The 15,617-nt window shown below is 40.5% G+C and overlaps 2 protein-coding genes and 1 long non-coding RNA gene across 7 annotated transcripts in view; 2 read left to right on the top strand and 1 right to left on the bottom strand.

The window, feature by feature from the left end:
- The window catches only part of GABA-B-R3 (gamma-aminobutyric acid type B receptor subunit 3), a 204,965-nt gene that overhangs the window by 21,984 nt on the left and 167,364 nt on the right, over positions 1 to 15,617 (bottom strand). The gene's annotated exons all lie outside the window — the stretch shown is intronic.
- Positions 108 to 9,932, top strand: Eaat2 (Excitatory amino acid transporter 2). 3 transcript variants are annotated; one of them, XM_070211480.1, is made up of 8 exons: positions 108 to 297; positions 1,029 to 1,320; positions 5,205 to 5,369; positions 5,787 to 6,120; positions 6,603 to 7,163; positions 7,826 to 8,155; positions 8,229 to 8,343; positions 8,833 to 9,932. In XM_070211480.1, the coding sequence occupies exons 3-8, from the start codon at positions 5,222 to 5,224 to the stop codon at positions 9,019 to 9,021; spliced, it is 1,677 nt and encodes a 558-aa protein (XP_070067581.1). In that variant the 5' UTR covers positions 108 to 297; positions 1,029 to 1,320; positions 5,205 to 5,221; the 3' UTR covers positions 9,022 to 9,932. The 3 variants fall into 3 exon arrangements, with proteins under 3 accessions (XP_070067581.1, XP_070067580.1, XP_017011528.1); XM_070211479.1 differs by having other exon boundaries at positions 1,025 to 1,320; XM_017156039.3 differs by lacking the exons at positions 108 to 297; positions 1,029 to 1,320 and having other exon boundaries at positions 4,962 to 5,369.
- On the top strand, positions 10,196 to 15,472 carry LOC138911903 (uncharacterized). The gene is made up of 3 exons (XR_011417538.1): positions 10,196 to 10,379; positions 14,275 to 15,180; positions 15,240 to 15,472. It is a non-coding gene; the product is annotated as an uncharacterized lncRNA (long non-coding RNA).

Here is a 15,617-nt window from a genome sequence, read left to right as displayed (position 1 = left end):
CAAAGTGAAAACGAAATGTGGCAAAAACAAAGCCAAAGAAATGTGGGCTCTTCTTGTCGCAACTGCTTAAATTAAATATATTGCTCACTTTCTGTTCAATTGGCGAGCCCAGCGGACATCGGAGGAGCCCCTTAAAGATCGCGTTCATGTTTAGTGTGAACTCAGTACGAGATCCGCAGATTTCGTTCCGTTTAAAGCGTTCAGCGTCCGTCGATCACCAGGCAGTTAAGTCCGCGGCCTCGCGGCATTCCGGTTGCAGTTCCCGGTTCTGTGTCGCGTCGATCGTTTCGTGTTGAGGTACCTGCACCAGAAGAGATCCCTTACCATCCCTAAAAGTCCATAATATCCATAAAATATAATCAAGGAACCAAATCCTAGCAATGTACAAATCTCAGTGTCCCTGAAACCTTTTCAACTATTTATTATCGAAAAAACACCCTCGATTTGTATCGTCAAAAATGTTTCTAAAGAAGAAACCGCTATGAAATAAATATAAAACAGTTTTCAATAATTATTTTGTTAAACAACATTATGATTATAATTTGGTACAAAAGAACACAATTAATTCAGTTAATTGGTACACAATTAGATACATTCTAAAGTATTAGCAACAAAGCCTTATACACATTTTTAAATTTTCCCTAAAGCGTTGGGATCTATTATATGAATAGTTTATTTCCGTATCGCTATGCCCCAGTTATAAACAGTTGATATAACTGTAACAAAGGTCTCACAACGGACAGGCGAAGAACAACTTAAGCCCTTCTTGTTTACCATTTGTCTTGTGAAAAAACCTACAAACTGAATAAGGGTTATAATTTAATTTACCTAAAAATCAATAGTAAATAAATTATATTAAATGAATACAATTATCTAAATTAATGAGCAGCATATCAACTTTTTTCTTTATTATTCTGAACTTGGGTAGACTCGTAGTTTTGGTTTTTTTTAGTAAACAAACCTTAAAGTAAAGCTGAACCCTTCCTTAGGCTCCAACAAACCTACAGTTTTCCGATATTCCCAGGTAGACAAAAATTCCCTACAACGGCTACAGCGGTGCAACGCATTCTGAAACTGTTGATGCAACGGCAGCAGAAATTGCTGCGAAAATTATTCCAACTGACTGCATTGGCAAAACGTTAAGCATACGCAGTGGAGTACAGCGAAATAAAAAAGCAAAAAGCCAGTGATTAAGTGCAAAGCTAAACAAAGAAGTGAAAAAAGTGAGTGCAAAGTGAGTCGTACGATAAAAACAATAATTATCGCGGGGAGTGCCATCGAAAAGCTCCATCCTGGGTAATCTGTGGTTAATCGTCCGAGGTGAGCTCATCCGAAAGTCAAGCTGGACAATTACAGAGCGGGGGCGACAAGTAAAAGCCTAAATATAGTTATTAAATAAGCATTAACAGTCGAGTGTGTCAAGATCACGCAGAGAAATAATCAATCATAACAGCTGAAGTCTGTCAATCAAAAATAATGTGTACCAATGTGTACCAAGAACTAAATATATTATTAAAAACCATATAAATTGTACAGCCATTTTAAAATTGGTTTTTTTTGTTACTTTAAGTATTATCCGTTAATATTTTCTACGAATTACAATGTAAATTTAAATGGTATAACATTTTTAAACTAAATAATTAAACGTTGTTGCCAGAATTACCCAAAATGCATTTAATAATAATTTCCTAATTATACATTTTGTCATAAAAATAGCTTATTAAACGGCAACCCCTAATAAACTATAAATAAATAGGTACATATTTTTAAATTAATTATTTGGGTCCATCTTTTTATTTACCTATTACTTATTCTAGAAATTATTTTCAGTATTTTAGGATAGTTTTTTCCGGTCCAGGAGGGTGTGAGATTTTGGGGATGCAGGGTGACCTTCGATCGTTCCGAAAGTTTTCCGCTTTCGTGCCTGTTTGTAATTTGTGTCAGCAAAAGCGAAACCGAAATGAATGGCCCGAGTGACAGGTTGAATCGATTAAGACCACAAGAGCCCAACCCTATAGATACGTTATAATGGAAACCATAGATTTCCCTCCTCTTGCCTCTCCCTCTTTATCTCTAAATATCTTTTTTCGAAGAAACCCGCTGCCAAATGTCAAGTTCAAGTTCGCCAAATCTATATTTGTTATGTTTCTGAAAGTTTCGCAAAGGGGAAGTGCCAATAAATTTTGTGCCTGGCAGCGGGCAGAAATCAAAGCGACAGGCGAAACTCGTCGCTGCAATTATCTTAATTATCTGCCAGATGATCGGGGGATATGGCCAGAGGATGTTTTTGCGACCGGGAATGCCGAAATGCGAATAGCAAATATGACAACCGAATTCAGCCGGATCCCGGCGGACGCGGAACGATTTGTTTGTTGTGGTCAGGCCAGGTTAGAGAAAGTTAAATATAGCGCTGCCCTATTGATTTGGCCCACTGCCCGAGAGATGGGCAATGGGCTCTGCGGCTTTGGGGTTTTGGGTTTTCCGGGAGGGTACAGAAGGCAGGGGGCTTCCCACATGATTTATGAATGACAGCTAACAAGGAGCACTCTTCGCCGAATCGATAAACGTCTTTTTGCGACGAACCTTTCCCCGGTTTCTGCCTCCTATCCCCAAGGACATCCAGCGGCAATTGCCAAGTCACTTAAATCGATTAGCGAAGCTATTAAATCAAATTACCTGGAAGGGTTAGTGGGGTTGGCTCTGCACTCAGAGAAATACTAGAGTTGTTTAGCACCACACCGATAAAAAGAGTTTTGAAACTTTAACTTGAATTTTTCGAAAATCTTAAAACCGTATAGAATTAAAAGAAAAACGAGTCGATCTAGCCATGTCCGTCTGTCCGTCCGTCTGTCCGTCCGTCTGTCCGTCCGTCTGTCCGTCCGTTTCTACGCAAACTAGTCTCTCAGTTTTAAAGCTATCGGGATGAAACTTTCGTAAAAGTCGTATTTCTATTGCAGGTAGTATATATGTCGGAACCAACCGGATCGGACAACTATATCTTATAGCTCCCATGGGAAGGATCAAAAAAAACAAGAAAGGAAGCTAGCTTCGGCCAGCCGAAGCTTATATACCCTTGCAGATCATTCCTATTAATTAACAAATCGCAAAAATGTTCAATTTTCTAATATTTCTCATTAATTTTCCGATCGTTCCTATGGCAGCTATATGATATAGTCGTCCGATGTTGATTAAATTAAAATTGAAATTCGGAAATATTTAAAAAGAGTCATATCCTAGAGTAGAAGATAATACAATAAAAACCAAAGAAGCTTGAATTTATTTCCTATTACTTTTCCATTAATTTTCCGATCGTTCCTATGGCAGCTATATGATATAGTAGTCCGATTTTTTAAATAATTAATTCGAAATTCAGAAATATTTAAAAAATAACATCCCCAAAAGTAGAAGGTTATATTTCAAAAAACACCGAAGCTAGAATTTTTTTAAGTTTTTTTTTCCGATTGTTCCTATGGGAGCTATAAGATATAGTTGTCCGATCCGGTCGGCTCCGACATATATACTACCTGCAATAGAAAGAAGACTTTTGCGAAAGTTTTGTCCCGATAGCTCAAAAACTGAGAGACTAGTTTGCGTAGAAACAGACAGACGGACAGACGGACAGACGGACAGACGGACGGACAGACGGACAGACGGACATGGCTAGATCGACTCGTCTTGTGATGCTGATCAAGAATATATATACTTTATGGGGTCGGAAACGTCTCCTTCACTGCGTTGCAAACTTCTGACTGAAATCATAATACCCTCTGCAAGGGTATAAATATATATTTGTGTAATATAGAAAAACCATATTTAGTTATCGAGATATTTTGGTGGGATTCTAAAAAAATGTATTGTTTAAAAATAGTTACTGTTTTTATTACATTAATTTTATTCAAGTTCCATTAATTAAATGTTAAATAGGGAAAAAAGAATTATAAATGTATTACTCTCTTATTATAAAGCATATCTAAAATAAATTTTACATATATGTATGTAAATATTAACTCCGTGTTTATGACATGAAATTTCTCTGCGTGGGTGCTAATTATTTTTTGCGTGCCCGTTGAGCGGAATTTTCCGCTTTATGATAATTGCGGAGCGTCAATCAGCTTTTCGACGGTGCGTGATGTCTGCACCGCGTCTCCATTTCAATTTCAATTTCCATTTCGTTTTTATTTCCCTGCCGGCATTTGCCATAAATGCGCCGCGAGAAAAGCGAGAGAGAGAGAGAGATTTATAGCACACAGGACACTCGACTCCTGAGTGGGTTTTTCAAATAAAAAGCTGACCCAGCGAGAGAGTCGCACATTCGCAGGAGCAAGCTTGAAGTGAACGGTTCGGATTTCGAGGAGCTGCAAAATCAGGAGCAGGAAAAAGGACACTCAGACGGGGCGGAAAATAGTGAAAACGAAAGCGGAAGAAACTGGCTGAAACTTAAAGTGAGAAGTTTTAATCTCTCCAAGAAGCTTTAAAGAGGAGTCAGCTTATAAAATAAAGAAGGATTTTATTAAAATCGCTTTGAAATCGGAGCAAGGCTGACACACTTGCAGTTGACCCCTGACCCGGAGTCTGAAAAATCGATTATCTCTGTGTGAGTGCGAGTGCAGTTCAGCGACTTAAAGAGAGAAACCACCCACTCAACCCACCCGCGAAGGTCAGTTCCACCCGTTGAGAAGCTCCAACTAAATTTTCAATTGACATTCCGGAGCGGAAAGTCTCAGAAAACCACAACAACGGAGCCGTTAATAAACAACCGCCTTCGAAGCGAGGAAGGTACGAGGGTTCGAGGCGGAACGCAAGCGCCGCCGAGCAAAAAAAAGACAACGCCGCACCGGTAGAAGAATGGCCTACCTAATCAACATCCTCAAGTTCAATGTGAAGTACTTAAAAAATCAATAACTGGACACACATCCAAGCCAGAAAACCAACAAACCAACCAGTTAACCATCCCAACAACAGGAAAAAAACGAGGAGCAGCCGCATTCTGATAAACAGGGGAACCCCCATAGCTAGCTAGCTCTCTCTCTCTCTTTCTCTCCGCTCGCCCCATCTCGCTTGCTCCTCTCTTGGCTTTCTCGGTTTTCGGTTTTGGTTCCTGGGTTCTGTCGCCCCCGCTCCGCTGCAAAACGAAAGGCAGCCCCACTTGGACACCTGGAAACTTTGCGGACATTTGGAAATGGAAAAGTCTGAGAAATTTTCAGATTACCTCTTCGCCAAAATGGGTCCCCCCACCTCCACTGAGCTGCCGCCGAAGACCACGGAGCGCAGCGACGCACCCGTCGAGCTGACCGGCTATCGCAGGTGGCTGTCGGATAACCTCATGCTGTTGGTCACCCTCTCCGGGGTTCTCCTGGGCGTAGTACTGGGTGAGTCCTATGAGTAATGCGAATTTGTGGGTGATTAATAGCAAGAAAATCCAGCCCAAGGTTGTAAAATGGCATGCATTTTCCAAAGTGTATAAGATCAAAATTAAACTTCGGTGTGAAAAAGTATGCAACAATATTTTTAAACCCCCCAAAGTATGTTGTTTTGTACTGCACACTTTTAGACCCCTTTATATGTGAAAGTCCTTGCTAAATCCTTTGATAGTATATCTCTTTTTAGAATTAAAAAACTAAAGTTGGGCTTTTAAATCATTTATAAAGGTGCTTAAAAGTATGCAGTAAAATATTCTAAGCCCGAAAGACAGGGAATTTTTCACGGCATACATTTAAACACTTTAATAAGTGATTACAAAACCCCCTAAGTAAAACCCCATTTTAATTATACCATTTATCCACCAGGACTCTCGTTGCGACCGCTAAATTTACACGGCGACTCCATCATGCTGATCTCGTATCCTGGCGAACTTTTCATGCGCGTGCTGAAGCTGATGATCTTGCCGCTGGTCATATCCAGCCTGATTGCCGGATCGGCCAGTCTTAATGCAAAGATGAATGGCAAGATAGCGCTGCGCACATTGGTTTACTTCGCCAGTACTTCCTTCTTCAACGCCGCCCTAGGAATCGCTCTCGTGTTGCTCATCCATCCTGGAAATCCCGATCTGCACAACGCCGATGATCGGTCGACGGATAGGCGGGCAGTCAACCTACTGGATAGTCTTTTGGATTTGGGAAGGTAAACATTACGCAGATAACATCATTTAATAAGTGTATTTTGGATAAATAAATACTGGATTCTTTTTAGTTCGGAGATTTCATTAAATTTGGCAATATTTTAAATTTGAAAAAAATTATATAGGTTAATTTAAAATACAAAAATATTTTTATTTATTCAATACACCTTTTTTTATTTTTTTTTTAGTTTTCAACGATAAAAGTATACTGTGAAAAATCTCGTTTTTCGACATGAATTCAGAGTTTAAATAAATTGTTGCATATGTTTAGACACAAAAAGTTACTTCTGTGTAAAATACATCAATTATGTAGACATTATGTATGTAAAAACTTTAGGATCGGATTTTTTCGTCTCGTAAATCAGTTTTTCAGTGAAAACTTATTTTATTTATTTAAACATTCTAAGTTTAACAATAAATTTATAAATAATAGCATTAGTTTTACTTAATAATGAGTAATTCCATAATTTTTGTTCACCCCCAGAAATGTATTCCCGGACAACCTGTTCCAGGCCTCCATTCAGCAGGCGCACACCGTCTACCTGCCCAAGCCGAGCATTCTGCATGCCTTCAACGAGACGATGAACGACACCTTGGTGGAGGCTCAACGTCTGTCGGAGGATCTGTCGGAGGAGGTGGTGCTCGTGCGGGACATCCAGTACCGCAGTGGAACCAACACGCTGGGCATCGTTTTCTTCTGCCTGGTATTCGGAACTTTCCTGGGGACCATTGGCCAGAAGGGCCAGGTAGTGGTCGACTTCTTCGCCGCTATTTTCGAGGTGATAATGAAGATGGTAACCTGTGTGATGTGGCTAACGCCTGTGGGAATTAGTTCTGTGATCGCCGGCAAGATCCTGAGCGTCGGCGACTTGGGCCTGGTGATGTCCCAGCTCATGTGGTTCATCGTCACTGTGGCCATCGGCGTCATCATCTACCAGTTCGTGGTGATGCAGGCCATCTACTTCGTCGTCGTGCGCCGCAATCCATTCAAGTTCTACGCCGGACTCATCCAGGCCATGCTAACCGCCTTCGCCACGGCCTCAACGTGAGTTCTGTGTTTTCAGTCGATCAATGGGATCATTGAGTCCTTAGGTCTATCTATCTGTTGAATCAGCAGGCGAAATAGCCAGAGATCAAGTCAAGTGCATTTTTGAGAATGAGAAATAATTTTCTGCTCGTACGAAACACTTGCAATACTTCTTGTGAATACGATTTTGTCTAGAGCAAAAGGAAAATTTGAGAGGTCTAATCGGAAAATTCTATGACAAGTCTTTAACAAAGGGACGATTTTCTCTTGAACGAATTTGGAATCCGCTCATAAAATGAAATAAAATCAAAATCAATAAAAGTAAAATTTATTTATAATTTACAATCTATTTTTTGCATTGGATCATTAAGTGAATAAATAACTTTTTCTAAAGAAGAAATTATATTTTTACTAAAAACTTCAGTTAATCAGTCTTAAAGATTTCATTTATTTTTCTCAACATTTTTGTTCTTATTAAACATTTTAATGATAGTTTAGGGAACTGAGATTCAGATGCAGTAGGAGTGCGTTAAATGTGTATTTTTTCTTTCTTCCGGTATTTGCCACGACCTGATGTTGTATCCTCCGAACTCTACCCACTAATACACCACACTCCCCAAAAATCACACCACCTTCAACACACTCCTCGAACCGAAATGTGCGCCTGCCACGCCCCTTAGCGCCGCCGCCCTGCCCATTACATTCCGCTGCATGAACGAGAAGCTGAAGGTGGATCCGCGGATCACGCGGTTCGTCCTGCCCATCGGATGCAATATCAATATGGACGGGACGGCCCTTTACATCGCGGTGGCCTCGATCTTCATTGCCCAGATGAGCGGAATGGTCCTGGGATTCGGGGAGCTGCTCACCGTGCTCCTCACCTCCACGGCCGCCTCGATGAGCTCGGCCAGTGTTCCGAGTGCCGCCCTGGTCCTCCTTCTCGTCGTCCTCACCGCCATCGATGCTCCTGTCCAGGATGTGACGCTCTTGTTCGCCGTGGATTGGTTTGTGTGAGTATGGATCTGATTTGGAGTGGCTATCCTCATTAGGTAGATGGCTAATCCAAGGAATCTCGTCTTGCAGGGATCGGATTCGCACTACGAACAACATGCTGGGCGATTGCTATACTGCCGCCATTGTGGAGGAACTTTCACGCAAGGAGTTGATGGCTTTGGATGCGGCTTCTGTGAATTATCAGGTATGAATATCAGAAGAAACAGGGTGATGTGCTCTACGAATCCATACTGTGTCTGTTGCAAGAACGAAGGAAGTTCGGTTATAATACCCGTTACTCGTAGAGTAAATCCCGTCTGTCCGTTTGACCGTTGAGATCTCAGAAACAACAAAAGCCAGAAGGTTGGGATTAATCACACATATTCTTAAGCTTCCTACGCAGCGCAAGTTCATTTCATCCAAGCGTCACGCCCACTCGTACACTCGTAAAGGTATTTAAAAAAGCCTGGCCAGATTTTGTAAAAGTTTAAATGCCATTTTGTTGTCTTTATTAATTCTTATCGAAACGTAGAAGAATATTTTTAAATCGGACAATTCATTAAAACGTTATGAGAAAAAATGGAATGACCGCTAGGTGGAGCCAGTAGCTTTGAGGACTGCATATATCTGATAGTCGAAGTATTCGACTATAGCGTTCTCCCTTGTTTTAATTCTACAAATGCCTATCTTCCAGGACATGCCCGCCGGCACCCCCAATGGTCATGGTCACGGGCACCACGAGGGCGGTCTCCTCGAGGGGCAGACGGAGCTGGAGACGAGCAGCAAGTGCGTGATGACGATGACCGACTCGGTGGTGGTGGACATGAGTGCAGTGATGAACAACGTGAACCTGCAGCAGGAGCACTGCAATCGCAGGGTCTAAATGGAAACCGATTTTAGTTCGTCAGCATCAGCTCCATAATCCTAAAGCAACCACCACCACCAGAAAAACAACAATAACACCTAGACCACAGTGTTCCCCCAAGAAAACCAAAAAGTTTTTGATATAGCATCTTTAAAGAACAACAACAACAACAACAACCGATTGGATATATATCGAGAGACTGTCTGACGAACCCACCCGTATTGAATTTACTCCTCTTTTGGACCAGTGTCGATAGCAATTAATTAGCCTGAACACTTAAAGGACTCCGCATACGTATATATCGAATATTCACCTAGTAGGAAGAACCGCATAAGGATATTATATTATGCCACATTATTAAGCACACACACTTTACCTTTAACCCCCAAGAAGAAAAAGGAGAAGCGAGGGATTCTTGTGATCTGTCCTGGGAACTATGTGGATAATCTATGGGTATTATTTTGTAAGCTCGATTGTGATGGGGTCACCACACTGATTTGTTTGATAGTGTTGCTTATTTCTACGTCATATATGTGTTGTTTGGGTGTTTTACGAGCGAGAAAGAGAGAGAGAGAGAGGTCAATGTTTAAGTTGATTGAGGGATGAACGCAGAAACGCAGGTTGTACAAGAAGCTGGCCTAGGTTTAGTTCTAGTTTTAGTTGATCTGTTAATTTCCTAAAAAACTCACCTTTGGTTACTACAATTCCCAGACTAACTTACGATTATCAATTACCCATTAGCAACTATCAATTACCAATTACCAATTACCGATACCAAATATCACACATGCATTCGTAGACTGATAGCAGACTTAGTAGCGATAACAAATATGTATCTGCATATATGCAATACTTACTAACCAATATCCGACATTCGATTTGTACGCAAACGCATACGCTGAATACAATAAAAGTTATTATACCACCTACTTAATGGACTTTTTCTGGTTCCCTTTTTCAGATAATCATTTGCCAACACCTAATAAAATGCTTTTTTTTATGATTATGTTAATACTTATACACAATGTGCATTATAAAGAGAAGCTTAGATTTCAACATCATTCCATTATTTTGGTTTCATTTTCTTCTTAATCTTCTACTCATTGAAAATATTATTATGTTATCACCATAATTTACGTGCATATGGAGATTATTGTTGAGGTCACCTGTGCTTTTTTTGTCCCAAAGTCTCTGGATAAATAATAAATAGCTTGCCTATTTATTCATCTACTAATTGTATGTCACTAGATTAAGTATCTTCGTATTCACACACTATATCTTCATCTGTATTGCGTTTTACTGCGACTTCATTTCTGTGTTTCGAGCGCAAACGGAAATTTGCCTATCAACATGGCCATAAATCTATCGATCGATGGGTGAGTAGTATACTGTATACTCTACTTGAATAGCCGACGCGTTCGGGTCGAGTGAATAGAATGAATCATCACTGGGCCCAATAACTCAACGCCTGCACCACTTGGCCAGTGGTTTTGCACAAGCGAGCCAAATCGGGCTTATATAATTATATAGATACGTTCAGAGGTGCATGTGCATATGAATGACTGAATAAATTACTATCGAACTGAGGCCCTGGAGATAAGGTACACGAGGTACTCAGATCTGCAGGGAAAAACTCTTGAATCGATTCGGTTATTTTTTCACACTTTAGTTTTCATGGGTGACCATGTCGAACTAGGAAGTTTTCGTGGGTGACCATAACTAACTAGGATATTGACAAATCATATTTTTAATTTTTTTTTTTTTTCGTAAACTTCCCATAAAAAAGCGATATTTGATATCATATGAGATATTTACTAGATCTATAGCTACCCCTATTTTATTATCTCGGATGTAAAATCTGCCACCTTAAGATCCGCTTTGCTTTTCGATTCCGCCGACACGTCAGGTGTCAATCTGAATCGCAGACTTCTCGCAGACTCGAGAGCAAAGCTGCACAAAATTGCACAGGTGAATGAAATCGGCGGCGGGCAAAACAACAATAAGCAAATGAGCTGCGAAATGTGGGCAAAGGTGGCAATATGGATATTTATGGAGATATGCAAGATGCAGGTTGTGAGACACGGATAATCGACCTCCGTGTGTGGTGCAGAGTGCATGCACTGAAAGAAAATATTGATAAGAAATCTTAAACTAGTAGGTAAATGAAAAGTGCATAAAGTGGAACTGAAATCTATCAGCTATTTTATTTATTTTCGATTTCATAGGCGGGCAGCTACCATTAAATAATGTAAGCTTAATATTGGCATATTCTTTTGTGAATATTATCGGTTTTTTTTCGAGTATGCCATGCAAACGGATCAAAATTTTCGCCTCGGTCGCTTTCAGAAGTGCGCAATTGCAAACTCGAGCTGTCGAGCGTCGAGCTCTCTAGCCAGTCCAACTGTCTGCCCCTCCCGCTCCTTCATTCAGGGGGCTCTTGGGCCCCTTAAGCCCCCCTTTGCCCAGCCCCCTTGCCACCTGTCCAACTGTCCCACTGACTGGCTGAATAATGCTGAATGCCGAATGCCGACTGAATGCTCTTGTGGCTGCGTTGGCTGCGACGTTGCTCCGACTTTTGCGACTGAAGCTGGCGTTTGAGTGTTTGGCGTCTGAAGGTCTACTTGGCAGCGGCTTTGGAGTGTGTTGGCGTTACGTCGGACCCCCCTTATCGCAACCCCAAGCCGAAACCCCTCCCACTTCCATTTTCCCTCTGTCACTGGCCGCTAAAATGAAATACGAGTGCAAACAGACCGCAACAACATACTGGGAAAGCTGCGCCAAAAGATCGAAACTGGGGTACTCTGAAATAAATATTATGTATAGTTTTTTTTTAAATTTATATTTACAATTTTTACGATTTTATCTTATCAGTACCCAGAAAACAAAAATCTTGAATATTTACTTTTGAAAAAATATTAATATAAATTTGATCATTACTTATTTATTATTTATTTGAATTTTTTGATAATAGCATTTGGTCTTCTTCTGAAGAATTCGCAGTTTATTATTTATGAACTAAGCTATGAAAATAATACCTATCCAAAATTTCAGTGTGGTAAATGTTAGTTCCTCTGGCTCTGAAGAATTTGCGGTCTCAAATTGTTCAATATTTCATGTATAAACTTAAAAAATATGAATTAACTAAATCTCCGATTAAGTCTAACAGGATTCACTCTATCACTTTGGGAATAAAATGGATCAGCATTTATCTCCATATCCCTAAACGGCCAGATGACCTTGATTCATACAAAATCAGTGGCACCCCGTTGATATCAACACCGCAGAATATAAAACAATGTTCATAGCTTAGCATTAACCATAAAAGGGGTCTTTCCCTCCTTTCGATTCTCCCGTTTTCGTGACTCCTCCGGCAATTGAAAATTGAAAACCCCCCTTTGCGTGTGACAAAGTTCGTGATCGACCCATTGGACCCTATATAGGGCATGGGTATTTCGTAGGGGGTATCTCATTGTGGATTGTGTGTGGAATTGTGTGAAGAAACAAACGGCGGCTGCTTGACTCAAGTTTTTTTTTCGTTTCGAGCTCTCGGCTCTTGCGGCGCATTTTGAAGAATAATGGCCAGGGCACATGTGCGCCAGAACACAACTTGGCTCACGATATATTGACACTTGGCACATATGGCATGCAGAATAGGTAAATACATATAAATGTATATCTATGGAGAATGCATTATGGAGCTGTGGTTGCGATTTGCATAAGCGCAAGCTAATTAATTCAATTAAGAGGCGAGTCAAAGCAAATCTCCGCCGGGGCGGTTTCACTTTCTTGATTTGCGATTCTCTATTCCCAGTGCTCGATTCTGTTTGATTCTTCAGGAATGATTGAGCACTGGCGGAAGTTGTTCTCGTGTTGACAACGACAGCGCGCTTATCGCCATGACGATTGACTGGGATTGCGATTGACTCTGATCGATGCGATCGAAGCATACAGCTGCAGCCCAAGTACAGATGCAGATTTGGATTCAGCATTAGATTCTGGGGATCTGGCGATCTTGGAACCAAGGCACTGGCACCACGACCACGACTCCCGGCCGCTGCTCGGACATGAGTTTATGGCCAATCTGCTCGTCTATAAATTTGCAATCAACTTTTATCAGCCAGCGTCCAGAACGTGCCTCCGCTAACGTTTCTATTCACACGTTGCCGGTCCGCGCGAAACGGGATTGTGCCAGTCCCAATGCCACTGCCACTCAATCTCAACTTGTGCATAGAGAGAAATAAATATTAGAAAAAAATAGGGAAATTCTGTATATCTACGGAAATAAGGAGGATAAAGTCCAGGTGCTAAAGAATTCGCGGCTTTGTTGATTATCATTTATAGCTACACCCAGAAAAATGATGGACAACATTTTAGGTCATGCATAGCCTAAAACAATTTAAATGGACTAAAAGTTCCTTTTTAGGTCATGTACAGCCTAAAAATTAAAATTTTTGGTATATTTGCCCTACTATTTAGGTCCCGTATAGCCTAATATTTTAGGTCATCGAGGGCCTTAAAATTAATGCATTTTACCTAAAAAAATTTGCACGGAACTCTGATACCGTTCTAGCGACGCTATAATTCCCAACCAGTTATAGCGCGGCTTGCATGGTAACCCACTTCGATCATTAAATAAAACAGCGATTTCACTGCTGAACAGTGAAGCCTCTTCGCTCGTTTTTGTGTGTTGGAATAATGACGACTTCTTGAAGACTAAGCCGACATTGACCTCGAGTTAGCTATAAATTTCTCTGTATTTACTTTATAATATGAAAAATTTTTCAGTACACATCTTTAGGCCAAATAAAGCCTAAAATTTTTTTTTTAGGCAGCCAATTACCTAAAATCTAGGCCAAAAATTACCCCATTTTAGGCCATTAATGGCCTAACATTTTAGGTCATACAATCCTAAATTTTAGGCCATTCAAGGACTTAGCTCCAGTTTTAGGCCAATTTTACCTAAATTCTAGGCCATTTTTAGACATTTTAGGTCATTTTTTTTTCTGGGTGTAGAATTAAACAAAATTACGAACAAAAACCGTTAATTTATAATTCGCAATATTTTAAGTTATACCCAAAATATAATAAATATTATGCAATAGACCCACTTATCAAAAGTAAAAATTGAGAAATAATCTTCTGATTGAGAGCAAACAAGCTGCTGAAGAATTCGCGTTTATGGATTCATTCATAACTCATTATTGGGAAATCTCTTTCAGAATTATCATATTATATTATTTGATATGTAACGTTTTACCTCTTTTTTTCCAGTGCCTGCTCCGCTCTACTGAAGTCAATATTTTGTTGGTGTGACTTTGAGCGGTGATATATTGGCCCACATTCGTCGCGTTGCAGTTGCTGTTGCAGATCATGCTGCTGGCCGCGTTGGTTGGTTTCCCTTGGCCAGTGTTCCACAGCTTCCCCGCTGCAGTTGCAGTTGCATCATCCACATCCACATCATCCGCATCATTCGCATCATCATCGTCGTCGCCAGCCTGGTAATCTAACCAAATTACTGTGCTGTTCACAAACACGTTCTCTAAACGGTTTCATAATAACAACGCGCTCCTCAAAAGAATTTCCAAAGCGGGCTTTCTTTTCAGCTTCCTCTTCTCATGGATTACATATCTCGGTGTATATCTATATACCCCTCCTGTTTCTGTTTCGGTTCGGTTCTTCGGTGTGTTGGTCTAATGCAAATTGCAGTAATAATTGGCCCATTATGCCACAGAACACAACAGAGTGAGATGGCGAAAGAACGAGTGAGAGAGAGGGAGAGATCTGCAGTAGGTCGCCTCATCTGCCACGCCCCTCCCCCCACTACGCCCCCTTTCACACAGCAAAAGGAAACCATTTAATACTGTGCTTTCATACTTAAAAGTTGGCATTAGATGCGCTTACACCAAACCAAATATGGTTATGAAATGGTCGAAGAGATGGGCGGAGAGAAGGGGTTAATAAGCCTTAACCCCCGGAGGCGGAGGAAGAAGCCAAAAGCAACAGGAGTAGATTGCATTCGAATATTGCGCTCATTAATTAGCCGACATTGCAAATTAATGCCTAATCAAATTTTATTGAATTATAAACCAGTCGGCAGTCGAAATGCCAAAATGCAGAGCCAAATAAGAGTTGGTTTTTGAAGGGAAGGAGGGAGAGGCAGTCTCTCTTTCGTTGTTGGTAATTAATGTGCACCAAAGCGGCCAACAGGCATTAAAATTAATTTGATTTTGTCAAAGGCAACAACATGGGAAGCGCAACGCTCGAGGTCTCGGTAGCAGTCGAAGATTCAGAGGCTCTGTCCCAGTCCCTCGAAACAACCTGACAAGTGTCCGCTGCCTAGGTGGAGTACACAGTAAGAAATTTAGGAAAAAGCACACTATAAATTTTCTACCAGGTTAATATCCGGCTCGAAGGACCAAACGCCTGAATTTTCTTCCTCTAAAATACTCTATATAATTTATTATGTAAATTCAAGCAACAAGTACATTAATAATTTCTTCATTTAATATTTAAATAATTTAACTATAAATCTAGTCAAAATTCGGCTCGAAGGACTAAAAATTTTGGTTTTATTCTTTAAAACTTGTTTTTTAATTTATTACGGAAAATCAGTA

This window comes from Drosophila takahashii, chromosome 2L (assembly GCF_030179915.1).
Source record: "Drosophila takahashii strain IR98-3 E-12201 chromosome 2L, DtakHiC1v2, whole genome shotgun sequence".
NCBI classification, from domain to species: Eukaryota; Metazoa; Arthropoda; class Insecta; order Diptera; family Drosophilidae; genus Drosophila; species Drosophila takahashii.
Note: the sequence above shows the minus strand (reverse complement) of the source record. Positions and strands in the feature narration are given on the sequence as shown.